Source organism: Berghia stephanieae, chromosome 2, assembly GCF_034508935.2.
Source record: "Berghia stephanieae isolate SIO BIC M18660-M18661 chromosome 2, UCSD_Bste_1.3, whole genome shotgun sequence".
In the NCBI taxonomy this organism is placed as follows: domain Eukaryota; kingdom Metazoa; phylum Mollusca; class Gastropoda; order Nudibranchia; family Aeolidiidae; genus Berghia; species Berghia stephanieae.
The window spans coordinates 58,851,032-58,876,859 of NC_088361.1; the positions used below are offsets into that span (position 1 = coordinate 58,851,032).

Below are 25,828 nucleotides of genomic sequence, written 5' to 3' on the forward strand. Positions count from 1 at the left end.
GGTTCTACAGTGAAGATAATGGCAATTTGTCAAAAAGGAGGAAAATGTATCGGTCCATCTGTCAAACAAAATCATAACATAAAATATCCTAGGTTCGTAAATTATATTCCATCTGTGTATATTTATTCTTAATAGTAGAGATATGACTTACTTTATGTAAATTTTAATTGAATTATCCTTTCCTGAAAACGATCTTTTAAAAATACCTTCTGTTCAAGAGATTTAAAATTAACTTTTGGTCAAAAGGCCTGAAAGTATTTGCTTGATTTATCTTTGTTACTGTATCCCAGTGGTTAGAGATCTTACAAATAAGTCTAAAGTACCTTTAATAATTGTTAAACATTGCAAAAACAAAGGTAAAAATAGTAAACTAAGTTGAGCACCTCTTATAATTGTAACAGATTAATATCATCTCTCTATAACCAGATGACGTTTATAAAGCTAACGTGAAGATTGATAGGAGAGAGATATATGGATATGGGAAAGATAAAAAGAGAGAAATGGAAAGAGAGAGAGGGACAGTGAAACAGAAAGAGGAAAAGAGAGAGAGAGAGAGAGAGAGAGAGAGAGAGAGAGAGAGAGAGAGAGAGAGAGAGAGAGAGAGAGAGTAGTAGTAGTAGTAGTAGTAAGAGTTGTAGTTTAATTGATGGGGCTTTTTTTTTTTTCTAATTAGGGGGAAGTTATGGTTTAGTTTAGTTTTTAAGGGTTTTACGGCGCTTGCAATACATTACGGTCATATCAGCGCCAGTAAAAAGGAAGAAAATGGGATAGTAAAAAGTTCTAGAATTACAATTAAAGCACCCAAGAAAAGGTAAGACAGAGGGGAATTGGTTCAAATAGGGAACAGATGTAGATTCCAAGAGCACACTATCAAAGTGCTCAGTTTGAGATCACCTAAAAGTCTCATCCAGACACAAGCACAGGTCCCCACTAAGAGGAACACACTCAAATGTTTACAAATGATATATAATACAGAACATAATACAGTGCATAACAGAGAGATGATTTACAAGGAAAAAAATATCATCTCCCGAAACTAACCATACATTTGAATGTTTCCCTCTCAGCCAGGGTATCCGGCCAGGGTCAGGACAAAACCAAGTAATCTCATTCTAAGACAAGACAGAAAGCAATTGGAAAACAGATATAGGGGGATAGAAGACACAGTAAGTACCTTCCTGCCCACTATGGGAGGTCAGGATCCCCACCCAGGGGGGAAGTTATAATAATTATCTTTTTAAATGGACCTATAACTGTACTTCTACTCTTGACCGACTTACAAATAAAATCTAGACCCAAGTACCCCCTCCCCTACCCCTTTCCTTTCGACCATCAATTGCCTTGTCTCAATTTTGACATCTGGCACCAGTTTGTCTATACTGACGCCAAAAAAATGGAAGTGTCAAATATGACACAAGACATGATGGTGATTTTTTTCACGGATCCACCACTTGGCCTGCCTGAGCTTTTATCAGAAGAAAATGTTTGACACGGCAAAATCAGAGGAAAATGTCTGAGAAATTCCAAAATCTTGGAATTCCGCGGAAGATTATCATCACTGAGTTCTATATCTAAAATACTAAAGAAAAAGTAAGACAAAGGGGACTGATTCAAATAGAGAACAGAATATTCCATGAGCAATCTATCGATGTGCCTATTTCGACATTACCTTAAAGTCCCACAAGCAAGGATCTCGCTTTGAAGGATACAATCTAATGTTTACAAAATAAAGATTCAAAACTAAAAAATTAAAATGGTATTTAACAGAGAGATGATTTACAAGAAAAAAAAAAATCACCTCTCAAAAACAGGAACGATACATTAACTGCCTCCCTCTCATTAAGGATCCTGCAAAGACCAGGAAAGAAAACAAGCGCAATCCAGGACAAAGACGAGAGCAAAAAGGAAAAGGAAAATAGATAAAGAGGAATATTTTTTTTTTGTTTTTTTTTTTTTTAAAGGGTTTTACGGCGCTTGCAACACATTTAGGTTATATCAGCGCCAGTAAAAAGGAAGAAAATGGGATAGTAAAAAGTTCTAGAATTACAATTGAAGCATCCAAGAGAAAGTAAGACATAGGGGAACTGGGAACAAATAGGGATCAGATGTAGATTCCAAGAGCACACCACCAATGTACTTAGTTTGAGATCATCTATAAGTCTCATCTGGACACAAGCACAAAATCCAACAAAGAGGAACACACTCAAATGCTTACATTATACAGTGAAAATAACAAATATAATAATACATAACAGAGAGATGATTTACAAGGAAAAAAATATCATCTCCCAAAACAATATGCATTTGACTGTTTCCCTCCTAGCTAGGACCCAGCCAGGGCCAGGACAAAACCAAGTAATCTCATTCCAAGACAAAGACAGAAAGCAAGTTGGAAAACAGATATAGAGGGATAGAACACACAGTAAGTACCTCCCTGACCACTATGGGAGGTCAGGAACCCCACCCAGTTATTATATTTAATAACAAACAAAAAATGCAACAATACATAACATTAATAAACAAAAAATGCAACAATACATAACAGAGAGATAGATGATTTACACTTACAAACAAAAAAATATCACCTCCCAAAACTATATCTATACATTTGACTGTTCCCCCAATCAAGGACTCTTGTCAGAGTGAGGACAAAACAAAAAGACAGAAAGCAATTCAGAAAACAGATATAGGGGATAAAAGACGCACAAAGACCCTACCCAGTCAATAGTTTGATAGCGCTTGTAACAATTCAAGCACATGTCAACATTAGGGAGAAGGAACAAAAATTAATGGTCATAAAGTTACAGATTATAAAAATTAAGTGCCCATGATAAAGTAAGGTAAAAGAGGCTAAATTTAAACAGGGAACAGAAGTAGACCCTGGAGTAATCTACCAAAATCTAAAAGAGCCTGTTTAAATCCCACCCAGACAAACACAAGATTCCAAGACTTTCAAACTCCAATTGTCACAATAAATATGTAGTCATTATCTATTGCAAGATGATTTACAAGACTAAAAATATTATCTTCCAAAGTCAGGTCAACGAGGAAAACGATTATAGAAATAGAAGAGACTACAAGCCATAGTGAATTGACCATGACCAGTAAAAAATAATGCACAATTCAAAACTGTCACGCTTCAGTACTGATGAGGAATGCAGCATTATGTGGTTGCCAATGGTTTGGCGTGTTTAGTGGGTACACTCCATTAAAACACATTTTCCTAATCATTAATTTAAAGGCCCAAACCCAAATAATATTCAATTTTTATAAATATGAACCAAATAAAATTTATAAGTTTTGTGATGTATGTCTTTTCATTTTTTATAAAATTTGAAACAATTATACAAATGAACTCTCCCTTCTATATCACATTAAATGTAATGAAAATGACACTATTCACTCCTAGATCACAGAACTCCCTAATGTGTTTCATGAAACATAGAAAGTCAAATTTATATAAGGTTGTTTATTTGTTTTTTAAAACCCTTGCCTTTTGTTTTTTAAAACCCTTGCCAGACACATTGAGAGGGTAACTTCTAAAAATTTATGCTTTTCATAAAGAGATCAAATTGACATACTGTTATAAATAAACGTCAATTACTATAATTATCTCCGGCTGCACAATCATTTCTGGTAATTCTATCACAATAGACAGTTACAACAATGTAAAATCAAGTCCATAATTGTGTTCAGTCATCAGACCTACATAAGTACAAATCGGAAAATGTCCTAACCCCATTGAATCATTTCAGTCTCTCTTTTTGAAAGGACCTGGACAAAACTAGGATGAATATTTACTTTGAGTTTGGAAAGTTTCATTGCAAAGACTCAGAAATCAAATCACAAGACAAAAGAATTTCAACAAAGAAAAGGATGGCGATGGGATTAAAACAAAAACAAACAAAACAAAACAAAATGAAATCACTCGATCAATCTTCCAGAAAAATTACAAACTTACAAAAATATCATAGCACCACACAAAAAAATTTTAAAATCCATATACACTACTCCCAAATCAGAGACTGGCATTTTATACAGGAATTGGAAGGAAGACAATGATATATAATTTTATATGTTTCGTATTATGTGTATCGGAAATGTAAAAACCAAATTAATTTCAATCTGGAATGACATAAAGTCTGTTACTGATATTGTGGAACCAATACAACTTGGAAACTTGAAGCCAACAAAATTAGTGGTGAGGAAAAAGATAAAAAACAAATCATTTACCAATTTATATCTAGAATTTCTTTTGAAGGGTTAAGTTACTATTACCACTAAAATATTGGACCACAAGAATAATTCTTCATTTTACTTTGTTTTGTTTTTTGGGGGGGTTTTTTTTTGGTGTTTTACAGCGTTTGCAACATTGTTAGGTCATTTCAGCACCAATAAAATAGGCATGGTGGGATAGTCAAAAGATTATAGACTGGAGTTAAGATGCATGTAAAAGCACTGGGGAAAAGGGTAAGACAATGGTACTTGTTGAGAGAATGGAATTAGATCCAGGAGCATTCTATTCCATGAACTTAGTCTGAGACCACCTGACAATCCAGACACAAACACAGGACCCCTCCAAAAGGGATATCCTCAATAATATCTTAACAAAATTACAAGGGAAAAATATAATCTCCCAGAGTTATCCATCTGTTTAATGTCTTAGCAACAGAATCCTGACAAGACCACACAGAGTCAAATGAAATGCACGAGTGAAACAGCAGATTGAAGAGACAGAGTGGACCAAAGTAGAACCAACCAACCCAAGGGACTAACATTACACCACCTGAGAAGAATTTCTTCCATCATCAAGCGGGAATGTGCAACTGTTTGTTTGTTTGTTCGTTTTTAAGGGTTTTACGGCACTTGCAACACATTTAGGTTATATCAGCGCCAGTAAAAAGGGAGAAATTTGGATAGTAAAAACATTCTTGAGGTACAATTAAAAGTGCTTGAAGTAAAATTAAGACAAGGGGAACTGATTGAAATAGGGAACAGGTGTAGATTCCAAGAGCAAACTATCAGTGTACTTAGTTTGAGATCACCTAAAAGTCTCAACCAGACACCAGCACAAGATCCCACTAAGAGGAACACACTTAAACGTTTACAAATAATATGTTCAAAATAAAAATAATAATAGTACATAACAGAGAGATGATTTACAAGTAAAAAATATCATCTTCCAAAACTGGAACTACACATTCGACTGTTTCCCTCCCAGCCAAGGACTCCGGCCAGGGTCAGGACAAAACCAAGTAAACTCATTCCAAGACAAAGACAGAAAGCAATTGGAAAACAGACACAGGGGAATAGAAGACAGCAAGTAGAATGTGTAATTGATCATAACAATAACCCCAAAGTATATAAAATATAGAATAGATTTTATTTTTTCTTCCATTCTTGCATATTGTTTGTTTTGTTTCCATGGGTTTCACAGCACCAACGACACTTTTAAGTCATCTCATCTCATCACTAAAAAAGGAATATAGTGAAAATATTTAGCTCTAACTTTCAAGCAATCAAGAAAAATGAAGGGGATGAGTTCAAAAGAGATCAGACAAATGTCTAAGAGTGATAGATCTTTGTAGCTTTGTTGGAAAGCACTTCAAATTAAAAGTTACACACTGCTACAGATCTCCACCAAAGGGATACACTCGATTATTTAAGTAATAATAAAATAATGAAGAGATGATTTACAAGGAGAAAAAAAAAAAATCTCTCACAAAAGATAAATCCACCTAACTGTTTCCCTCAGGTGAAAGCAATTAGTCCCATTCCAGAACCAGGACACAAAGCCACATGGTAAGGACAACTGATTTAGAGAGATAGAAGAGATAGCAAGGCTTTGGAGCAATCAAGATTTCATCAAGCATGTCTAACATTCCCCCACCTTAAGGAGAATTCCACTCACCCCTAACGTCTTTCCCTTTTCCAAAAACGTATTCCTTATTAATTTTGGCTTATATACAATCTATCCTCATGCTTTTCATGAAAAAATCTCCCCTCCATTCGCAGACAACTTCCAATTTCCATCAATTACAAATAATTATAAACTCCCGAAAGAAGTAAGCTTTGGTCCACAAATCATATAATGCCAAGTAAAAGATTGCCATGAAAAAAATTAATATAATTTTCTTCTTTAATGATTGCATTCATGAATAGACATATATGTACTGTCATTTAGATTACTATTTGACTCTTTATCACCCATTTTGCGATATTAACAATACAAATCAACAACCAGCAATCATGACACCTAACTATACACAGAGCACACTAACCTAAGTGTACCTGCGACAGCATGATATATAAATAATGACAATGCATTAGATCCGATTTATGAATGATAATAAACACATTGGATAGGTTAGACGGTAATTCCATTCAAAATTGATTCTATTCCTATTTTTTAATCATTATTTAAATTGAAAGACAAAAATTATTTTTTTTAAAAACAATCTGGTGTTTCAACTGTTTAGATTAATAACTCAGGAGATGAAGGTTGCCTTTATCTTCAATTAAAAAACATATGAATATACTTTTACTGCAGTTTCAGAAATCGTCAACATTTTGCATGCAAAAACCCTGCACCATTCTCTATTTAAATCAGGGCAAATTTAAATTAAAACACACACACACACACACACATTTTCTCTCTCTCTCTCACACACACACACAATTACAGAAACCAGAAAAACACATGTACCGCTACACACAATAATATATACAATGTTTATGAAATCACAAAAGATTCCAAATCCAAATGAATACACATCCGAGTCACTCAAATATATAATCCTTTTAATAGAAAACACAAAGAGCTTTCTTCCACATACTAATCCACAGTTGATGAGTAACTTCCATGCAAGAAAACAACTCACTCTTTTCCCTTTTCAAAAAATAAAAACCCCTATTAAATGACACCACAAGTACCACGAGTATCCAGGCAATCCTTAAGTCACAACATTGTTATGTGAAAGTGTCTGTAGTAGTGTTCACCTTTAATGAATAAGTGAACAAGTCCAACAATTCGAAAAAAAAAAAAAAAAAGGAAGAGGAATAAAATCCAATACTGGGCAACAAGGTCTTGACTAGGAAAATTTCTCAAAACTGAATGGAGGATTCTGACTCATACTAGAGGAATTGACAGACGATGACTGGTTATTATTGCAGGCAGCAGCATTGGTCATTCCACCACATGCTCCCAAAGATGAGAGGGAAGAATTACCCGTAGATAGAGAATGCAGGCTTCCATCTGCTAAATTTCTGAATGGGGAAGAGAAAGAGATTACTAGCGTCAATTAGAGTATTCAATTTATTTTTTTTAAAGTTTAAATTATCAAAATTTGTAAAAAAAAAAATAAAAAAACAACTGCAGCAATAACAATAATAATCTTATACTAATTGACCAAGGGGTACTTATTTGTAGGTCTAATAACCCAAATTGTTATGATCTCATTATTGTCCATTACAACAATATTAAATCAGGCACATAATTGCATTTGGTTATCTGATCTGCTAATTTATGCACCTTGACTTATGATCACCTTGGCCTACAACAAGGAACACTTTTAAGATATTTTACAAGGCATTGAAAATTTTAATCATAAGTGTGGTTATTTTCTCTACTGATAAAAGAAAATTGCAGCAAGTATCTGTGTGTGTGTTTACAAAAATTGTTATAGAAGGTATTTCAATATTACTTTCACAATATTTCCACTCAAACTTTGGTTAAAATATCTCAATCAAGAGGGGTAAATCAAAATCTAGCAATTTTGGGTTTTAAAAAAAATCTATTCAAGTTGCACGTTATATGTCGAATGAGATTTCATTAGTTTTAGTGTGAAGATAAATTCAGTGAAACTTACTTTGACTTTAACTGTGGTGGTTTAAGATAATCATCAGCTGCAAGTAGCAATACATCTGGCCTCATCTCCTTTTTGTATTGTAAACAGCGACGAATAAAATTCTGAAATGGAATAGTAAAAATATGACATTCTAATCCCGAAAAAAATAAAATGAAATTTCAAAATATCAATTTGATTATTTATCTTTATCTGTAAAAATTTTCATCACTTCATAAAAGTTTATGAAGCATTATAAAACAATCCTTCTCACTTGATACAATTGTATGAGGCATTGTATGGCATACTGATTAATCCCAACTACGCTCTCAAACTCTTATAAATCATATCCTTTAACTTTTTGGGAAACACACCTACTTTTCTTTTATTTAATAAGATACATATGTCATATAACCAGGAGAGTGGCGAATAGGCGAATAAGAGAAAACAAACAACAACACAAAAAAAAAGAAACAATCATGGAGTAGAAAGTATACAAGCAAATATGCAGCACGTATATAACCGGGGATGTCTTGGGTTTTGACAAGACAGTTATAAAGTAACTAAAAATGAAGAAAACATAATTAGTTATAAAAACCTACATGGGTGCCTCTTAATGGAAAGAGTTCACACTCGTCAAGAGACATAATTCATATTCGTACCTTTGCTTCAGTAGTAACAGGAGGTTTGGATGCAAACTCAACCTCTGTTGCCTTTAGTATTGTATTCTCCTCCAGAATGGCTGCTTGAGACAGATTGTGCCCAAATGGCTGGAAAAAAAAGGTATAACAATAGACTATAACTGATGTAATAATTGAATTAAGTCCAAAGTCTTATGGAGGCACTAAAATGACCCATTTGTGTAGCAAGTACCACAAAAACTCTAAAAACAAGAGAAGTCTGATGACATTACAGTGGTTTTTACATTATACAGATTTTCCTTAATTTAAACCCTTTTGATCTTGCGGCAATCATGCTTTTGAAAACCAATTTCTGAAATTAAAAAGTGAATATAATTTCAAATGTTCAAGATTTTTATTTATCTAATTTCATCCTTCCTGTAATTAATGTTTGAACTCCAAGCTTGGATGGAACATAAGTAAATGTTGCCATTATTATTACTTATTCAATATGATGACATCAACAGTCCAAAGAAAACAATAACTTATACAGCAATCGATTTGACTACACAGCACATTAATTTAGCCAGAAAGAAAGGCAAATGGTTAAAATGATAGGAAAGTCACAGTATGTGTAAATTCAGATAAATACAAATTTACATTTTTTTCTTTTTTAATTTCAAGAAGTAAAATTTGTATCAATCTAAGATTCAAGATGTCACTAAAATTTTTAATAAACCACTTTAACATGCTTTTGAATAGAAAACATTTTAAAATGCTTTTGAATAGTCCATGCCAAAGTCTAATTAATTGTACACAAACTGAATTATCCCCATGAAATTATCTCTTTTAGGAATGATAAAGAATTAGTGTAATATCAAATACCCCTGTATACCCAGCAAAGAACAGAGTCAAATTGCTATCTAGATCAAAATAAATATAAATACCAGTATCTTATCAAAAGGATAGCAACAATTGCCAGCAGAGTCCTTAAAAAGGGTAGCTTCTAATCATTATTGTCCAATTCAAAATGAAAAAAAAAAAAAGGAATAAAACGATCAGATTCAATAAGATACAGTCCCCTCCGGATAATCACAACACTTTGGGATCAGCGAAAATGTTGCGATCCACCGAAGTTGAGTTTCCTGTCCTCTACTGCAACATTTTACACAAATATGGTAAACTCAAACCAGTTGTTGTAAACATTGTTCTGAGTTCACCATAGACTGAGCAATTTGATTGGAATAAAAAATATATGATGGCCCTGTATAGATTTTGACAAGCAAAAGCAGCTTTGAGGCAAGCCGACAGCTTAAGATTGGATTCACTTTCACTTTTGTTCTCAACATTTGTAAGAGTCCAAGAGATTAGCCATGATGAGAGACAAAAAGCTCTCATCAAACCTGTTGGTCATAATGCACAGTTGTCAATCACAAAACAAAGGATATCATCGCTCAGTCTCTCCTCACAACTGTCACCGTCTACCTGTTGTCTAAGCCATGCCCAGCCCACTCGCCTCATATTTAATGGTCACAGATGACTGCACAAACCCGAATTGCAAAGCCCTGCTCTCTTTTGTCTCTATTAGAGTGGTTACACACTGTAGCTTAAATCCCGCCCACTCTCGATTCTTCAACATGTCATGATTTCACCCATGATAAAATCTAATCATGACATTTTGTTTGAAAAATTTGTTGCGATGAACCGAAGTTTATTGCAATTAACCAGTGACTTTTATATTGAATTAATTCCGTTTCTTGGGAAATGTTGCAATTAACCGAAAGTTGCAATTATCCAGAGTGGACCGTACCACAAAATGAGCGAGAAAGAATATCATCCCTGTCCACTTCTATAGGGAGAATAATAATAAGCAAAAGTTTACTTGTTCATTAGCTGTTAGGTGGAAAGTAATTCCAATTATACACCCAGACTTTTCACTTTTTATATAAAAATCATGAGACTATAAAAAATAACGAAATAATGCTAAGAATGATATACCTTTTTGCCATATAAACATTGATAAAAAATGACACCAACAGACCAAACATCAACTTTGGAAGAAATTTTGGGGGGATTCTTGCCCACAACAAAGCACTCTGGAGGTAAGTACCTGGGGGGGGGGAAAGGATATTTACATACTTTTATTACATTGTGCTACACTTTGGTGTGAAATTTCAAAAATTCATAAAAAAGGCCCTTTTCTTATCTTATTCAAGGCTGAATACGGGAATTATCCTTTAAATGCCTTAACAATAGTGTGTAATTACAAAATCTCAGACAGCTTCACAAACAGTTTTACACAACTTTGAATATGAGGAGAAATATACCAATACGGCAATGGAAATTAGAAGTTTTCTATTATTGACTACTGAAGTCATTGAATCATAAATGTAAAAAACTCATAGTATAATGAAATACTAAAAACTACAATAATAATAACAACAGCAACAACAAAAACAATAATCATACATAAGTCTCAGAGAAATTAGCATGATTTAAGATTGTTTCAGATGACATGCATTTTACTTTCAACATTTATAAACCAGTCTACAAATCATAAAAAAGTACTGTGTTATCAAGGTTACAACTGTCATGATATTAACCTAAGATATAAACAGGCCTGTAAAGGGCTGGTGAAAAAATTGTCTGAACACATGAAAATAGACCAACCGGACAAAAATATGGATTAATAAACACAACACAGATATGACTCGTCAATTGGTTAGTCAAATCATGTCATTATTTTTTTCCAATTCATCTATAATAAACTAAGCAAGTCCTTATTTTATGCTACAAATGAAATCACAATTATTTGAGAGAGTACACACATTCCCACTTTTTGGAAGGATGTGTAGCATTGAGAAGCTGCTTTTAATTCACTCTTTCTGTGTTAAGATTTTAGGCTGATTTTTCATTTATGCTGATTTTTCATTTATTTTGATTAAATCTTGAAGTAGAAGAAGAAGAAGAAGAAGAAGAAGAAGAAGAAGAAGAAGAAGAAGAAGAAGAAGAAGAAGAAGAAGAAGAAGAAGAAGAAGAAGAAGAAGAAGAAGAAGAAGAAGAAGAAGAAGAAGAAGAAGAAGAAGAAGAAAAAAAAGGTGGAGGAGGAGGAGGAGGATGTGCGGTCGTGTGTGAATGCAGAAACAGTAGAGAAAAATCAATCATGGTCGTAGAGGAAAGAAAACTTCCACTATGAACATTCGACATTCATTCACCTTTTCATTCGAAAAAAAATAATTTAATTCGCTTTAACTTTTCCGGTCCACTTTCAACCAGACACAAAGAAAGCGTTGGAACAGAGATTGTCAACAGGAAAATTTCTGTGTGACAGTAGCAAAATAGAGAGAAGTGGCCCCGTCCAACACGTTGTGTGTTAGTTGTTACCGAGAATGCATGTTTTCGACACCTCGCGACACAGCATCGGCAACAAATACGTGTGGGTAGTACCACTTCCTGCAAAGTGTGCGAGTGGCTATAATTGACAAGATGAAAATATAGATGGAACTAAATTGACGTCACTCAGCTCCTTGTTATTGTTTTTAGCCAGCCATTTTTATGAGTGGTTCTCACTAAATTCTACCACTCAGATTATAAATGTTCAAGGGTACTCATTGTTGTGTGTGTTGGTACATTATATATAGATGGCGGATGTTATGCATAATTTACCTACATGCACCTTTTTTTTTTTTTTTTAAATGGGCCTGGGAAATCTCTTACCAATAGGTTCCAGCTCCTTGTGAGGTTAGGTCCATACCAACCTCTGGCTGAAAATTGGACTCATCCATGACTTTGCTCAAGCCAAAATCTGTAATTTTGATCTCTCCACTCACAGACCCACTGCCCAGAAGAATATTGCCTGGTGAAAAGAACAGTTGTAGATAATTTGAAGCCCTTGCGTGTTCTTTCCATACAACCATATTCATTCAGTCTAATTTACCAAAGTAAACCAGTCAAAAACCTTAGATTCACAATTTTCAAGATAAGGATTATGAAGACTATGAAAATTAAATTTAAAGTCCAGATGATCACAATCATGAGATTTGAGATCTTTGATAAGAATAAAAAATGCATTAATTCTCCTCAATAAATGCATAATATTCCAACTCAAATTTCAAAACTTGGTTTAAATTCCATTGCGAGGTTATCCCATTGCCATTAGATTGAGACAATGGGGCCATAACTGTTCCTACAACATAAGACAGACGAGATGTGAATGAATTTCTATCATTTACTGTTTGTACCTAATAACTAATGGTTTGATAACAAAATTTCTCAAACTTAAATATGTGGATTATTGAGGGAGACTGGTTTTTAAATTTAATGCATTTCTCAAGCTATATGACGCAAGCACACTAAACAAGGGTGTACTCACCAGGCTTCAGATCATAATGTATCACAGGTGGTTTTATCTCATTGAGATAGCGAAGGGCACTGACAGTCTGGCTGATAATGGAGCGTGCCTCTTTCTCCGGAATGCTCTTGTTTTGTTTCAGGTAAAAATCAAGGTCATTGCCTTTTTGGTATTCTAACACAGTACAAAATCTGATTTTTAAAAAGTAGAAAATAGAAAGAAATTACCCTCCAAAAATAATGTCATGTGATTAACATGCAATAACAATAATAATTTCTTTTGTGGATATTAATCACAATTGAAAAAAATTCAAAATTTGACCATCTTAAGAACAATTTAAAAAGTGACATGACTAAATAATGAACATAAAATACTAAACATAACAACTCTTCTAAGGTGATAATCAAATCCGACAAATTGGCCTTGTATCATTCACATCAACCATAATTGGAACATCTTCAAACAGAACGACAGAATGACAACTTACGAATTATTATCAATTTCAAAGACATCGAACAGTTTGACTATGCGGGGATGGTCCAGACTTTTATGAATATTGTATTCCCTGAGAGCATGTCTGTGGATAAAAACATAATCCCACTGTCACAAAAAAATAAAAACTCTCAAAAAAGTTTGTCACAATGAAAAGATTTAAAAAGTAGTACAATTTATCTTAATTTAATTATATTCTACAATTAGCTATCAATAAAATGTCTTATACAATAAGTAAAATTTTTTTATTTTTTTTAAACTGTAAAAATTGAATTGTTCAAAAAGAAGCAATAAAATTAAGTTAGGGTAACACAAAGGGTATTTCTTTAGAGAAAAACAACATAAAAATCAGGAGGCATTAAACACCAGAAATGAAAAACATCATCATATAATATATCAGTCTTTGTTATGACACATACTTAATATAATTGGCCTTTTTATCCTCCTTCCACTCCCTGTTTAGCTGATGTATTTTGCATGCCACATAACGTTGCTCCTTTAAATCAAAACCCTGAAATTACATAATAAAGAAGAAAGAATCATAAAAGTGATTTAAAGTGTTATTCAACCTTCATCAAATCAATACTTTGGCAAATATTAAAAAAGGGAGAAAACAAAAAAACAAAAATAAAACAAAAACAAAAACAAAAAAATTATTAACACACACACACTCTCTCTTTCACACACGCACACACACACACACACACACACACACACACACACACACACACATAACTGATCCATAGATTCAAGAAAAGAAAATATTTGAAGTGCATTTGCCAATAACTCAATCTAGCACCAATGCATACCTTGTGAACCTCACTGAAACCGCCTTTACCCAACAAACACAGAAGAAGATATCTATCATTTAAGGTTGGATGATCCTTGAACCTATGGAAAAATACAAAATGTTTTGTTTTTAAAAGAATGTCAATTATTAGTATTTTTTATCTTTTATTCACTTAAGATGAACTTGGACCAAACTTTTTTTTATTCTGCATTTATCAGGTCTCTTTATCCCCTGTGAGATATAAATGTATAATGTTATCATGAGTTTATTTGTTAATTCATAGCTAATATATTAATTACAAACATGAGAATAGCAAATTAGTCTCAGAGGAAACATCAGGACAAAATAAACAAATTTGAAGAAAGTGCAAGGTTGCTTTTACATTGTCTAAAATTTCAATTCAGATTAAAAATGCCAGATAAGAAAATATAGAACAAAGCAGCCATACCTAGAATTATCTTCATTGTGTATACGTTTGAGTTCACGTATATGTAAATTTCTTTCTCGCTCCAGCTTCTCCATTTCCAACTGGAGGTCAGCATCTTCTTTTTTGAGGGCAGCAGCTCGGAGTTTCAATATTTCATCCTGCTCATAGAACTCTACAAGTGTGAGACTGAAAAAATCAAGTTAAATAAAAAATGTTAAGTTTGATACAGAATATTGTACTTTGGGCTTTCACTGGCCTCTGCTTAAGCACATAAGTTTATCAGCTTTTCTTATCAACATGGGGTATTTCCCATCATGTCTAAAATTTACACCCAAGACATCAATGTCAAACGAAAAAAATATTGTACATAACATATTAGACAGAAATTACTTTCTGGATCCCTGAAGAGAATGGAAGAGTTGTGGTTCCTACGAATGCTGAGGATCCCATGGACAGACAGATAGACAAGTCAGGAAATGATGTTGATGGCAGGATGCTCACAATCATTGAATAGGAAGATAAAACAGAGACCGACAAAATTCATGGGACATATTATAAGAAAGAAAAGGCTGGAAAGTTCGACAGAAAAAGAGTACCTTTGTTGGCAGCAACACAAAATGTTGGACTCTTTGATAAAATGGATGGGGACAGAAAGGAACAATGACATGTTGCAGGAGATGAAGGATAGAGTGAAGTGGAGAGCCTTGATCATCAACGCAGTGAAGCACAACATATTAAGAGTGAATGAAAGCCTAGACAACATCGTTAAAAAATTATGCCAGGAGAGAGAAAAGGTGCCCGCATGGGATTGACTTGAAGTGAATTCACTGTCCCTCTCTAATAAAACTCATTTCATAAAAAGAACAATTTCCATATGACAAAAAAAATGATCAATGAGCAATATAAATTACATTAAAATTCATTCATAAAATCACCTCATATCAACTGCTAATAAAACTTATGCAAATGTAAGTAGAATCATTCAAGAGGTAATTAAACCTTACTTTTTCTCTCCTGGCTTTATGAAATTGTCATGTTTCTTAGCTATAGCTGAGGGAGGTTTCCTCTTCATCAGCAGCCGTCTCTGTTTGTCTATGTCGTCTTTATCAGCAGTAATCCTCTCTTGCTGCCTGTATGTCAAAAAGTTCAGAAAATAAATTAGTTCACTCAACAATTATTTCAAAGATGTACATATTACATTTGCAATTTCAAGCATTTTAAGTTTCTGTATCTCATCACAAACAAGATGCAATAGTTTGCTTTTGAATCGTTTCACCATCTAGGAAGATAGTGAAGATTTTTATAACCTCAAAAGATTTTACACCTTTAAAACAACAAAGCACCCTTACTTCAAGAATATATAATGAAATGGTGAACATAAACAAAAAAATTATAATTTATATATCAATAGAAGTAAACAAGTATAGGTGTTCCATACTTCATGAGATCCTGAAAGGCCCATCCATCAACCCAGTTTTCTACAAACTGGGCCCCTTGTCTTTGAGTAACAAATTGACCAAGTCGCAGCCTGTTCTCCATGCACTTTTGACGTGTGGTTTTCTTTTCTAACGTGCTCTGTGAAGGATACAATCAGAGAATATATTAATTTATAAATACTAACCCAAGTGATTTAAGAAGGAAAAGTCTTTAGACTGTAAATATTTATCTTTAATATCAACAGTATTTATATCAATATTTAGCCGACATCTAGAGCCATATATTAAAGAATCTTAAGCTGAAAATCAAATGTAATCACTCATAAAAATGTACCAAAATAATAATTAAAAGTTATCATTTTAAAAATTAAAAAAGTGTTACCTTTTCTACGAGCAGAGATTTATTAACCTCCAAACACTTGTTTAAATTATCTTTATGCTTTTCCAACAACTTCTGTTGAGCTGTACATTGACGTTTTAATTCATCTGTTTGCTGGAAATACAAGTAAGTCGTTCAAGTTTAAGGTACAATAGGTGAAACCAAATTTTTCCTTATTAAAACCACAATATTCTTCAAAATTCTAATTTAAAAGTTTCATTTAAATACCCTTTTGGACATAAAGTAATATTTTAATGACAAATTCTCAGTTTGAAAAGACAGCCCATAACATAACTATGTAGGACTGAGCTTTTAGAAATATGCATCCATGATCTTAAATATATTATTCTAGTGCATTCATCCCTGACCTTTTAATCCAAAGCAAATGAATAAACATTATGAGATTAGTGAATCAAAAACAACTTCCAAAATATCAATTTCAAAAATATACTAGAAATGCCTTTAAGCAGGCAACATCACTAATAGGTTTAACAGATTTCAGTGACAAATTTGAGTAAAAGATTATGATGTAAATTTCAGGAAAAGAAAACAAAACATATCAGAGTTTATACTGGAATTGCCTGATGCAAAAGTTCAAGTTGCTATGCCATGTATTTCAAGTTATCAATTCAATAAAACTAATGGAAACATCTTATTTTAAAAGATACATTAGGATTTTTAACAAATATTCTTCACACATCCACAAGTCATAATGTTTATTATGATAAAATAAAAGGCAATAAGTTGAAACTATAAAACATCTCTTTTAAAATGGTCATATAACTATGATGATACTTACTCTAATAAGCTCTTCAATTCTTGTATCTTTTTGTTCTAAGTCAGACATTGACCGACTTTCCATTGCTTGTAGGTGAACCATTGATAGGTCCGTCTATAAAAAAAAAAAAAAAAGAAACCTTGTTTCTTATTCCTTCATTCAGAAAAATATCTTCAACTAGATCTATGCTTACACAATATATATAATGAACTGTTGTGAACCTATTTCTATTCACTTCTTGGTGAACCAAACACTACAACATATTCTGACAGGTCTGAAATGCTAATCTTTAAAATTGGCAAAGGCTGGGAGTGATGTTTTTAGATCAACATCCACCTTAGGGAGGAAGCTAAGGGAAATAAATGTATGGTCTCTCTGAAATTCATGAAAACATTTAAAAATCAATGCATCTTTGGTCTAATGTGAAGTCTACAATCAGCGATGATAACAGCAATTTGTCAGAAAGGAAGAAAATTTCTCAGTCTCTCAATCAAAATAAGCAAAATGTAAAAATAACAGGAACATAGTATTTTGTATTATGTAATATATTACTACTACTAGTATATTTCCATTCTTATCATTAGACATAAATTTACTTTTTGTATTTTATCACTTGGCCTTTCCACAGAATATTTTAAAGGCCTATAATAATATTCAGTTAAAGGCCAAAAAGTGTTGTTTTGTTTTGATTTTTATTTTATAAAGCAGGCTACACTATCTTTGTAACCGAAACCTAGTGGTTATGCATGCAGCTTATAAATACAACCCAAGAATCTCTCAAATTTCAAACCATAGTCCAAAGGAAAAAAAAAAAAAATAAAGATTAAACTAAGCCAATCACCATTGCTTTATTGCAATATATTATCTCCGTATAACCTGATGATTTAATGGATGGTTGTGAAAGAGAGAGAGAGAGAGAGAGAGAGAGAGAGAGAGAGAGAGAGAGAGAGAGAAAGAAAAAGAGAGAAAGAGAGAGAGAGAGAGAGAGAGAGAGAGAGAGAGAGAGAGAGAGAGAGAGAGAGAGAGAGATTGATTGGCAATAGGCACCTACAACAGAGAAAATAGTCTAGACCTATTTGTCCCTCCCACCAACTAATCAAAGAACACCACTGGTCTTCTGAGTCAATTGTGACATCAAGCACATTCTGTCTGGCTCAACGTCATAAAAACAGGACCATCGCCAAATTTCATGAGGTGTCAAAATATCACATGAGACATAACGGTGATTTTGTGGTTTTGAGGAAAATGTTTGACACAGCAAATTCAGCGGAAAATTTCTGAGAAATTCACAAAATCCCGGAATTATGCAGATCCGCGGAAGATTATCATTATTGTATAATAGCAAAAAACAGCCATTCGTTATAAAATATTGCAAGAATTGCCTGCTAGAGTCATCAAGGACTTTGTTTGATATACCATTTCTCATTGCACGATCAAATGCAAATATGAAATATATATGTAATATCTTATCATTGAGAATTCTTCTTTTCATGGAATGCTCTACTTGCCAATATACAAACCATTCTGTCAATGGCAATGATAAAAAAAGTCGGTATAATTTATTCTAATTTTAAGAAATAAAATTGGTATGGCCACATTCAAAATTACCTTAGTTATCCTGCTCCACAAAACAAATAAAAACAAACTAAATATCGGCAATCACATACCTGAATAGATTTAGGACTTATAGAACATGAACTAAGGGACAAAGTTGGTCGACTGGGCAGTGTTAATATATCAGCCACTGAATTGGATGAACTTCCAGGAGAATGAGGAATAACACTCTGCAAAAATCAATGTTAATTTGACATAGAAAACGTGTAACAGATGGAGTCAGATTATCATTAAATATCTATCATAAGCCTTATAAGCCTATTATAATTGTTTATTATAGTCATCTTTTACAGATCTTATATCATTAATCAAATAAATAAACCATGGAAATAATTGTTCTTTATCTCTCATAATTCACTGTCTTGGCTGTCACTGGATACAGATGGAATACAATAAAGTGAATTGTATACCAGTCCTGAATAAGCAGTGTGGCTCAGCGATACAGTCTTTGCTTCATACACGAGAAGTACATAGTTTGAATGCCCACTGCGCTGTGTGGCCTTGATCAATTCACCTCGCAACTGGTATCCCTTGGAATAGACCCTAAGACAAATTTCTCCTAAGTCTAAGGGATGAACAAAAGGAATTATATTTTGATTTTGATTTCATTTTGAATAAAATATTTATTTTTCAATCAGAATTGCCATAGTGAATAGAAATCATGTGGCCTCTGATATTTTCCTTTCAAAAAAAAAAATATTGTTAAAAGAAATTGGAGAAAAAAACAAATGGAACTTACAGAAAAAGCTTGAGGAGAAGGACTTTTCACACCAGTAGCATTTTGTGACTGAGGATTCCTTGACGGAGACTGGTTTTGCTGCAATAGAGAATGGCACTCATCAGTAGAGCCAAAGAAAGATAATTGGACAGTTCTAATCTGTTTTGAAGTTGATTAATTGGGCTTTTGATTTGAAATCGTAAAATAGCCATTACGATATAGAAACAACTAAAAAAATTCTGGAAAGAAAATATAATTGATTTAAAACATTTAAAAGACTTCCTTAACCTCAAATTTAAAAAAATTAGTCACAATGAAAACTACAAATTTTAAATAATTCAAAATACTCAACGGTTCTAAAATTGAATAAGAAACTCACTATCACTCTGCGCCATTCATTTACTTTATCTAAAAAATCATGCATTTTTTTTACTAGGAGCGCCAGCCTGTACTATAAGAGGTCAAATGAGGTAAAATAGATAGATCAGTATAAAAAAAAGCATGGGTGCCACTGCAAATTAAACTACTACCTAGATTCATACCCCGGAAATCTGGAGTCCAGCCTCCCCCTCTCCTTTGTATTTACACAAATGCACCCATGCCCCCCCCCCCCCCCCCCCCCCCCTCCAAAGCATGCAAAAACATACACACAGATGCATGCAAACACTACCAAAATTACACAGGGCAAGTAGTCACCAGTGCCAACTCATCCTAATACTACCAACTATTGGGGGTAGCATATTATCTCGGTCATTGACCACCCTTACAACATAATATTATTATAATATTTGACATAAACTGCATATTTACTTTGAAGGGACAAATTAATTAAACACAAAATGTGCATTGATTGAACATAAGAGGATGATAACTAAAATCGACCATAACTTGCCAATCCCGGAACATCATGCATCTAATTTCGTACCCCGGAATTCCGGGGCATCCATGAATTTGATCAGTTTTGTTGTTCCACTTTTAAGAAACTAAAAAACTTACCTTAAAGTAGTCATTGATTTTCTTGCCATTTGCTTCAGTTCGTTTGGGAGCTGAGGGTAAACGATCAGAAGAATCTATTACACAAGGATTGGACATATTGTTTACTAATCTTAATCAATGTGACCAATCATCAAACAATATTTCAGTGCTTAAATTCAAATAATAAAATCTATATTTTAATTTCACTCTTTCAAGACAAACACTGAGATTTTGTTCATGAACTGTAAAATGTCTTCATTCTTATGACATACAATTGACACCTAAATAGTAGATGCTGTTATCTATTTTGCTACATACTACTATAAAAGACAAAAGAAAGTATCATTTGTAAAGTGAAACCAACACAATGATCTGCACCTCCCAAAATGGAAAGTGTCAAGAGTCAGAGATTTGTGTGGCTCTGTAGCTCAGTTGTGTGATGCCTTGTCATAAGTCAGTAACTTGATGAGTGACAGTGATAGCAGAAAATTCACTTTACACACATTACCCCACTCGACTCGGTTGTGAATGGCTAGAGGCAGGGACATATTGTAAAAGTGTTAGTACAAAAAAAATATGCCTAACAGGCAATTGGAATTGTATAAAATGGAAATATGGCTTTATATGGCCTGATGAGGGAAAGTCACAGCTGGGATATGAAATCGTAAATTTAGTTGGAAGGGAATTATACTAGACCCATCATACTATAAGTATAATAAACAAATATAAAGTCTTCAAAACCATGCCTGATTATAGTATCAAGATAAAAGTGACATTGCAATTATATAAAATCTTGAGATAAAGACGGACTTAAAGCAAAAGATTTTATTCAGCTTATTTGAAAATTCTCCACTCAAAAGATAACAACAACAAACAAACAAAAAACACACAAAAAAAAGCCCTAAAATAAAAGACTTTTCACCCATTGGATTGTCTTGTCGTGTCCTTTTTCTCTTCCTATCCACAGGAGTTTTGGCTTTCTCTGGTGTTGGCATAAGACCATGCTGAAAATGAAATAATTATCTTAGTTGTTACTGTTCTCACCAAGAAGTTTAAAAATATATATCTTCACTTCAATTTCCGGTATTTATTTCATATTATTTAAAATTTTTAAATAATAAATAGTCAAAGTTTTTTCTTTAATCTAAAAATTCTTAATATAAAATGGAACTAAAAATTAACAAAAATTGATCATAAAGTACATCTTTAAAAATAATTTTTCATTGTAGATTAAACAATGAATTGAGCCCTAATTTATTTTCTTACATCTCCATCTTCCTTTTCCATGGAACCCCCACTGCTGATATTACTGTTTTCCTGTGCTTGCTCTTGAGGTGGTTGGGGCATGACCAAAGGCTGAAACTGAATAGAAGTAACCAGTCAGATTAACTCATCTTGTTCCTATTTCATTTTTTCCCCTTCAAAGTATTAGAACTAGTGTTTAAATTTACCAATAAATAAACAGCATTTGACGATCAAATCTTTGTTTCACTACCACAATGAAAAAAAACAAAAAACTTGCTTTGATTATATCTTTTTTTTTTAATTTTCACAAACGTTTGCATACTTATGATCTGACCACCAAACAAACTTTTATTTTTTCACTTGAAATAAAGATATATTTTCTCTAGGTGTTGATTGAAAACTTTGTCGTACTATAATCTTAAATATTAACAGCACATTGAATTGCACACATATTTTATCAAATACAAATCAAATCCATGTCTCAATTGTTTGGATAATGATAAAGCAGCTAAATGATATTTATCTCAATTATAAATTATTATAATTAGTGGAGAACCCACGATATCTGTGAGGAAATAAAAGCTTCAACATACAGACACCCATCTTTTATAGGTGGAAATTAACATAGATTGTGATGAATCAAAATCAGTCCCATAATAAAGTCTGTAGATGCACACAAATGAATCTAGCACCAGGGCGGCCAGATGACGATTCCCAAAATCAAATGTGATGCATCATTATGCCCAAGCAGATTTTATAAATAACCATTTGAGTCAACGTTAATCAAAGAGAGGCTTGCAAGTTATCCTAGATACCAATCGGTAAAATATAGTTTATAATTTTTAGATTTGCCACTAATTCTGTGTTCGTTGACAAACATTTAATATGGCTGTTCTGACTCCCAACTCTTATTTAATTTTAAAGAATAGATAACATTGACTGCACTTTTCAGTCATAAAAAAGAGGCAACATCGAGGGGGGAGGGGAACTTGTCAAAAATATTAAACATTATTTGAATGTAGGCTCCTGATTGTGAAAAAAGCAAAAAAGAGGAACAGATCAGACTGGAACTTAAATAAGCTTTTAATAAAAAGTCTGCACATTTCCTGATATACAATAATCAATAGTATATAACAAAAGATGTATCACTCAAAATCATTCTAATTAAATTGTAATCAGTCATGGATATGTTGTCGTTGTCCTACAACTGCTAGACTTGGTGAGATGATAGACCCAAGTTCCCACAGTGCAGCTACAACTACATGTTTGATAGTCCTTTTTATCATTTACAATAGCAATCAATCTGGTCATTCATTAAGACAATAGTGGGATAAGTATAAGCCACTGGATAAGATTGATGGAAATTTCTATGTGTATAAATGAATGTCCCACATTGGAGTAAATCGCCACAGAAAAGACTAGCTCTGATTCAAGACACAATTTAGAAAATATTTTTATGACAAAAGCTTTTTGCTAAGCGTGTTATGACATAAGCAATATTAAGTTCTTTTTATGTATCCCGGCAAGTGGCTTTTGAACAGCTGGAATAAGCTCTCTTATTCTTATCTTGAATGCTCTAAGGATATATAAAATCAAATTCAAAATGTGCGACATGTAATAATTCATCAAAAGTAGGAAAAGAAGAAATAATATAATTCAAAACCCTCTATGATAAACAGACAAGTCAATTGACACTACTGAAATATCAATTTACCCGACTGCCAAGAAACCTTGCTTCAAGCAATTCATGTTTGCGCGGATCTACATGGATGTTTTCCATCACAATATCGATCTGAAACATGAAATAAAATAAAAGTGAAATTCCCTTTATCCATCCTCAAGTGTATTTTTTTAGGTTCATCTCAAGATAAGACAGAATGATTGGGGCTAAGTTTCTTCCTCAAGAAAAAAAATAAAGATGAATGTGTAATGCCTTATCCACTAAGTCATCTTATAGATAATGAGTAACATTTTGTTTATGTGTTAAAGAAAAAATGCAATGTTTGTGGCACAATATGTCAACAAAAGCTATTCTTAATATTAATACTGAAAAAGAAAATAGTAACATGTTACTAATGAAAGATGTGTCTATATCATGCATAGCTTATTTCAAAAACAAGTTAAAGTCAAAAGTATAAAGATCCCAAGTAAGTGTTCTTATGGCTGCAAGATAAGTTACAGCAGCACACACAAAAAGTAATTTAAAAATGTAACGGCAACAGTAACAGCCTGGTGGCTTATGGCGTATGGATCAACAAATAACGTCAAATAATAATAAATGAGAAGAATGTATCACATCCACATAAATAATTTTCGGTGTCCAAGACATATCAAATATGTCGCCAGGCAATCAAAACAAAGCGTCCCACGATTATAATCAAAGAAGAACGTAACCAGTAGTTGAGGAAGAGGAGTAGGAGGAGTAGGACAACATGGAAAAGGTAAAAATACTCCCTAAAAATAAAGGAGGTGAATGTGAGAGATCTAAGTCGGGGCAAACTCGATGTTATGTTGTAACCTATCCCATACCCTCCTACAATATTTCGTTGTCTTTTTATTGATTTAGATGTCGAGATAGCTAAGGCTAAAGAAGCCAAGGTCGTAAGGAATTTAGCCTCATCATATGGACTGGAATGGGGGAAAAATCTTCAGGGAAGGTGTTGAGAATACTTATTTTGCAATGGCGTTCACCAACACCGACATCAAAAACATTTAGATAAAATAACTATACGGGAACATAACAAATGACAGCATTTTAAAGGACAAGAAAGAAAAGGCTCAGTGACGTTCTTCAGTACTTTATGAATGTCATTAAATGGCATTCTACCTTTCTTCGAGTGGCGCACTTGAGTATGAGAACCTGTTCAAGATGGCGGTCTCTCACTGCTACAAGACATTGGAAGTAAATAACGTTAAGATAGGGGCTTCTCGCCCCAAAATTAATGAAAAAGTGTCAAACAATCATCCGCGGATAAGGTCCATCTCACAAATAGGTTGAAATACATCCAGGAAAAAATTGTTCGGTCAACAAACAGAACTGGGTGTCCTTGCAGTTTTACACACTAAACTTTTGTTGATGCTCACACTATGACGTCACATTGACTGTCACCACGAGTTTTAATCGAGATACTTCAAGCGCATTTAACATATGAGCTGGGTAAATTAATCTTTTAATAAATGCATTCGATAATGTGTTCAATGATTAAGTTATATTATTTAGAAGATTTATTTGAAGATAATAAATCAGCAAGATCTTCCACAACAAACAGTCCTCGGGGCGCATCGGTTGTTTCCGGTTGGGGATACCCTAGTTGGCCTGTGTTGTGTGGACGGAGGGATTCCCGCTTGGAGCACCACCGTCCACCGGAAAATAATTCCTTTGACGAAAAAAAATGAAATCGAGACCAATTACTACGCCGCCCCATCCCCACCTTTCCATTCACATCAGAAATGAAGTTACATTTTTTTTTATTTCTCTCATTAGATAAGTAACTTAGTCATATTCCATTGTTTACTAATCTTGCCCCCTTCCGCTTATCATTTCAGTAAATAATCCTAATGAACAATAGATTAATAATCAATGGGGTTGTGGTGTAATAAATCATGCCCCACCCATCCACCAATCACAAATAAGGCTCAGAAATTCTCCGTCTCCGATGCATTGTTCCAGCTGTTTGTTCTCATATTTTTTGTGATCATAAGAAATTATTGCGAAATCACTCCCCCAACATCATCAACAGCTCTTCCCTTTAAACGCGACAGGAAAAGAGGACATAATATGTATTCTTGAAAAAATACGTTTACATTCAACTCATACAACCCATTGTCTCTAGGGTTGAACTATGACCCCTTGAACTGGAGAGGAAGACTGACCACCTAGAAAGAGGGTAGCTCCTCTTTCTAGGCTGACCACTCGCCTCCTGAACCACGAATGAAGGGTCCTCTCTTTTTGCTATATAATGAACCGACTAAAGGATTTTGTACTTCTCAGGGTGCAATGCCACTCCAAATTAGTAATTGATCTCTCTCTCTCTCTCTCTCTCTCTCTCTCTCTCTCTCTCTCTCTCTCTCTCTCTCTCTCTCTCTCTCTCTCTCTCTCTCTCTCTCTCTCTCTCTCTCCAGATACCAACTCACCCCCCCCCCCACCCCACACATACAC

At 33.6% G+C, this 25,828-nt stretch overlaps 1 protein-coding gene across 2 annotated transcripts; it reads right to left on the bottom strand.

The window, feature by feature from the left end:
- Positions 1-5,366: 5,366 nt before the first annotated feature.
- Positions 5,367-25,024, bottom strand: LOC144965233 (serine/threonine-protein kinase tousled-like 2). Of its 2 annotated transcripts, none has more exons than XM_078900344.1 (21): positions 24,497-25,024; positions 23,384-23,461; positions 21,691-21,786; positions 21,347-21,428; positions 20,446-20,495; positions 19,471-19,548; positions 18,785-18,901; positions 17,139-17,231; positions 16,343-16,453; positions 15,963-16,099; positions 15,529-15,654; positions 14,546-14,710; positions 14,117-14,198; positions 13,727-13,818; positions 13,303-13,392; positions 12,837-13,006; positions 12,182-12,320; positions 10,463-10,574; positions 8,507-8,614; positions 7,869-7,969; positions 5,367-7,266 (listed from the first exon to the last, which is right to left on the bottom strand). In XM_078900344.1, exons 2-21 carry the CDS (start codon positions 23,447-23,449, stop codon positions 7,092-7,094), a joined length of 2,190 nt encoding a protein of 729 aa, XP_078756470.1. In that variant the 5' UTR covers positions 23,450-23,461; positions 24,497-25,024; the 3' UTR covers positions 5,367-7,091. The 2 variants fall into 2 exon arrangements, with proteins under 2 accessions (XP_078756470.1, XP_078756469.1); XM_078900343.1 differs by having other exon boundaries at positions 20,446-20,519; positions 24,497-24,963.
- Between the last annotated feature and the right edge of the window lie 804 nt (positions 25,025-25,828).

Coding starts and splice junctions, on each gene's coding strand:
- LOC144965233 (XM_078900343.1), bottom strand. CDS start 23,449: ATGGAAAACATCCATGTAGATCCGCGCAAACATGAATTGCTTGAAGCA. Junction 21,429..21,690: donor TGGAAAAGGAAGATGGAGAT/GTAAGAAAATAA, acceptor TTTCATTTTCAG/CATGGTCTTATGCCAACACC. Junction 13,819..14,116: donor GTTTCAGTGAGGTTCACAAG/GTATGCATTGGT, acceptor ATGTAATTTCAG/GGTTTTGATTTAAAGGAGCA.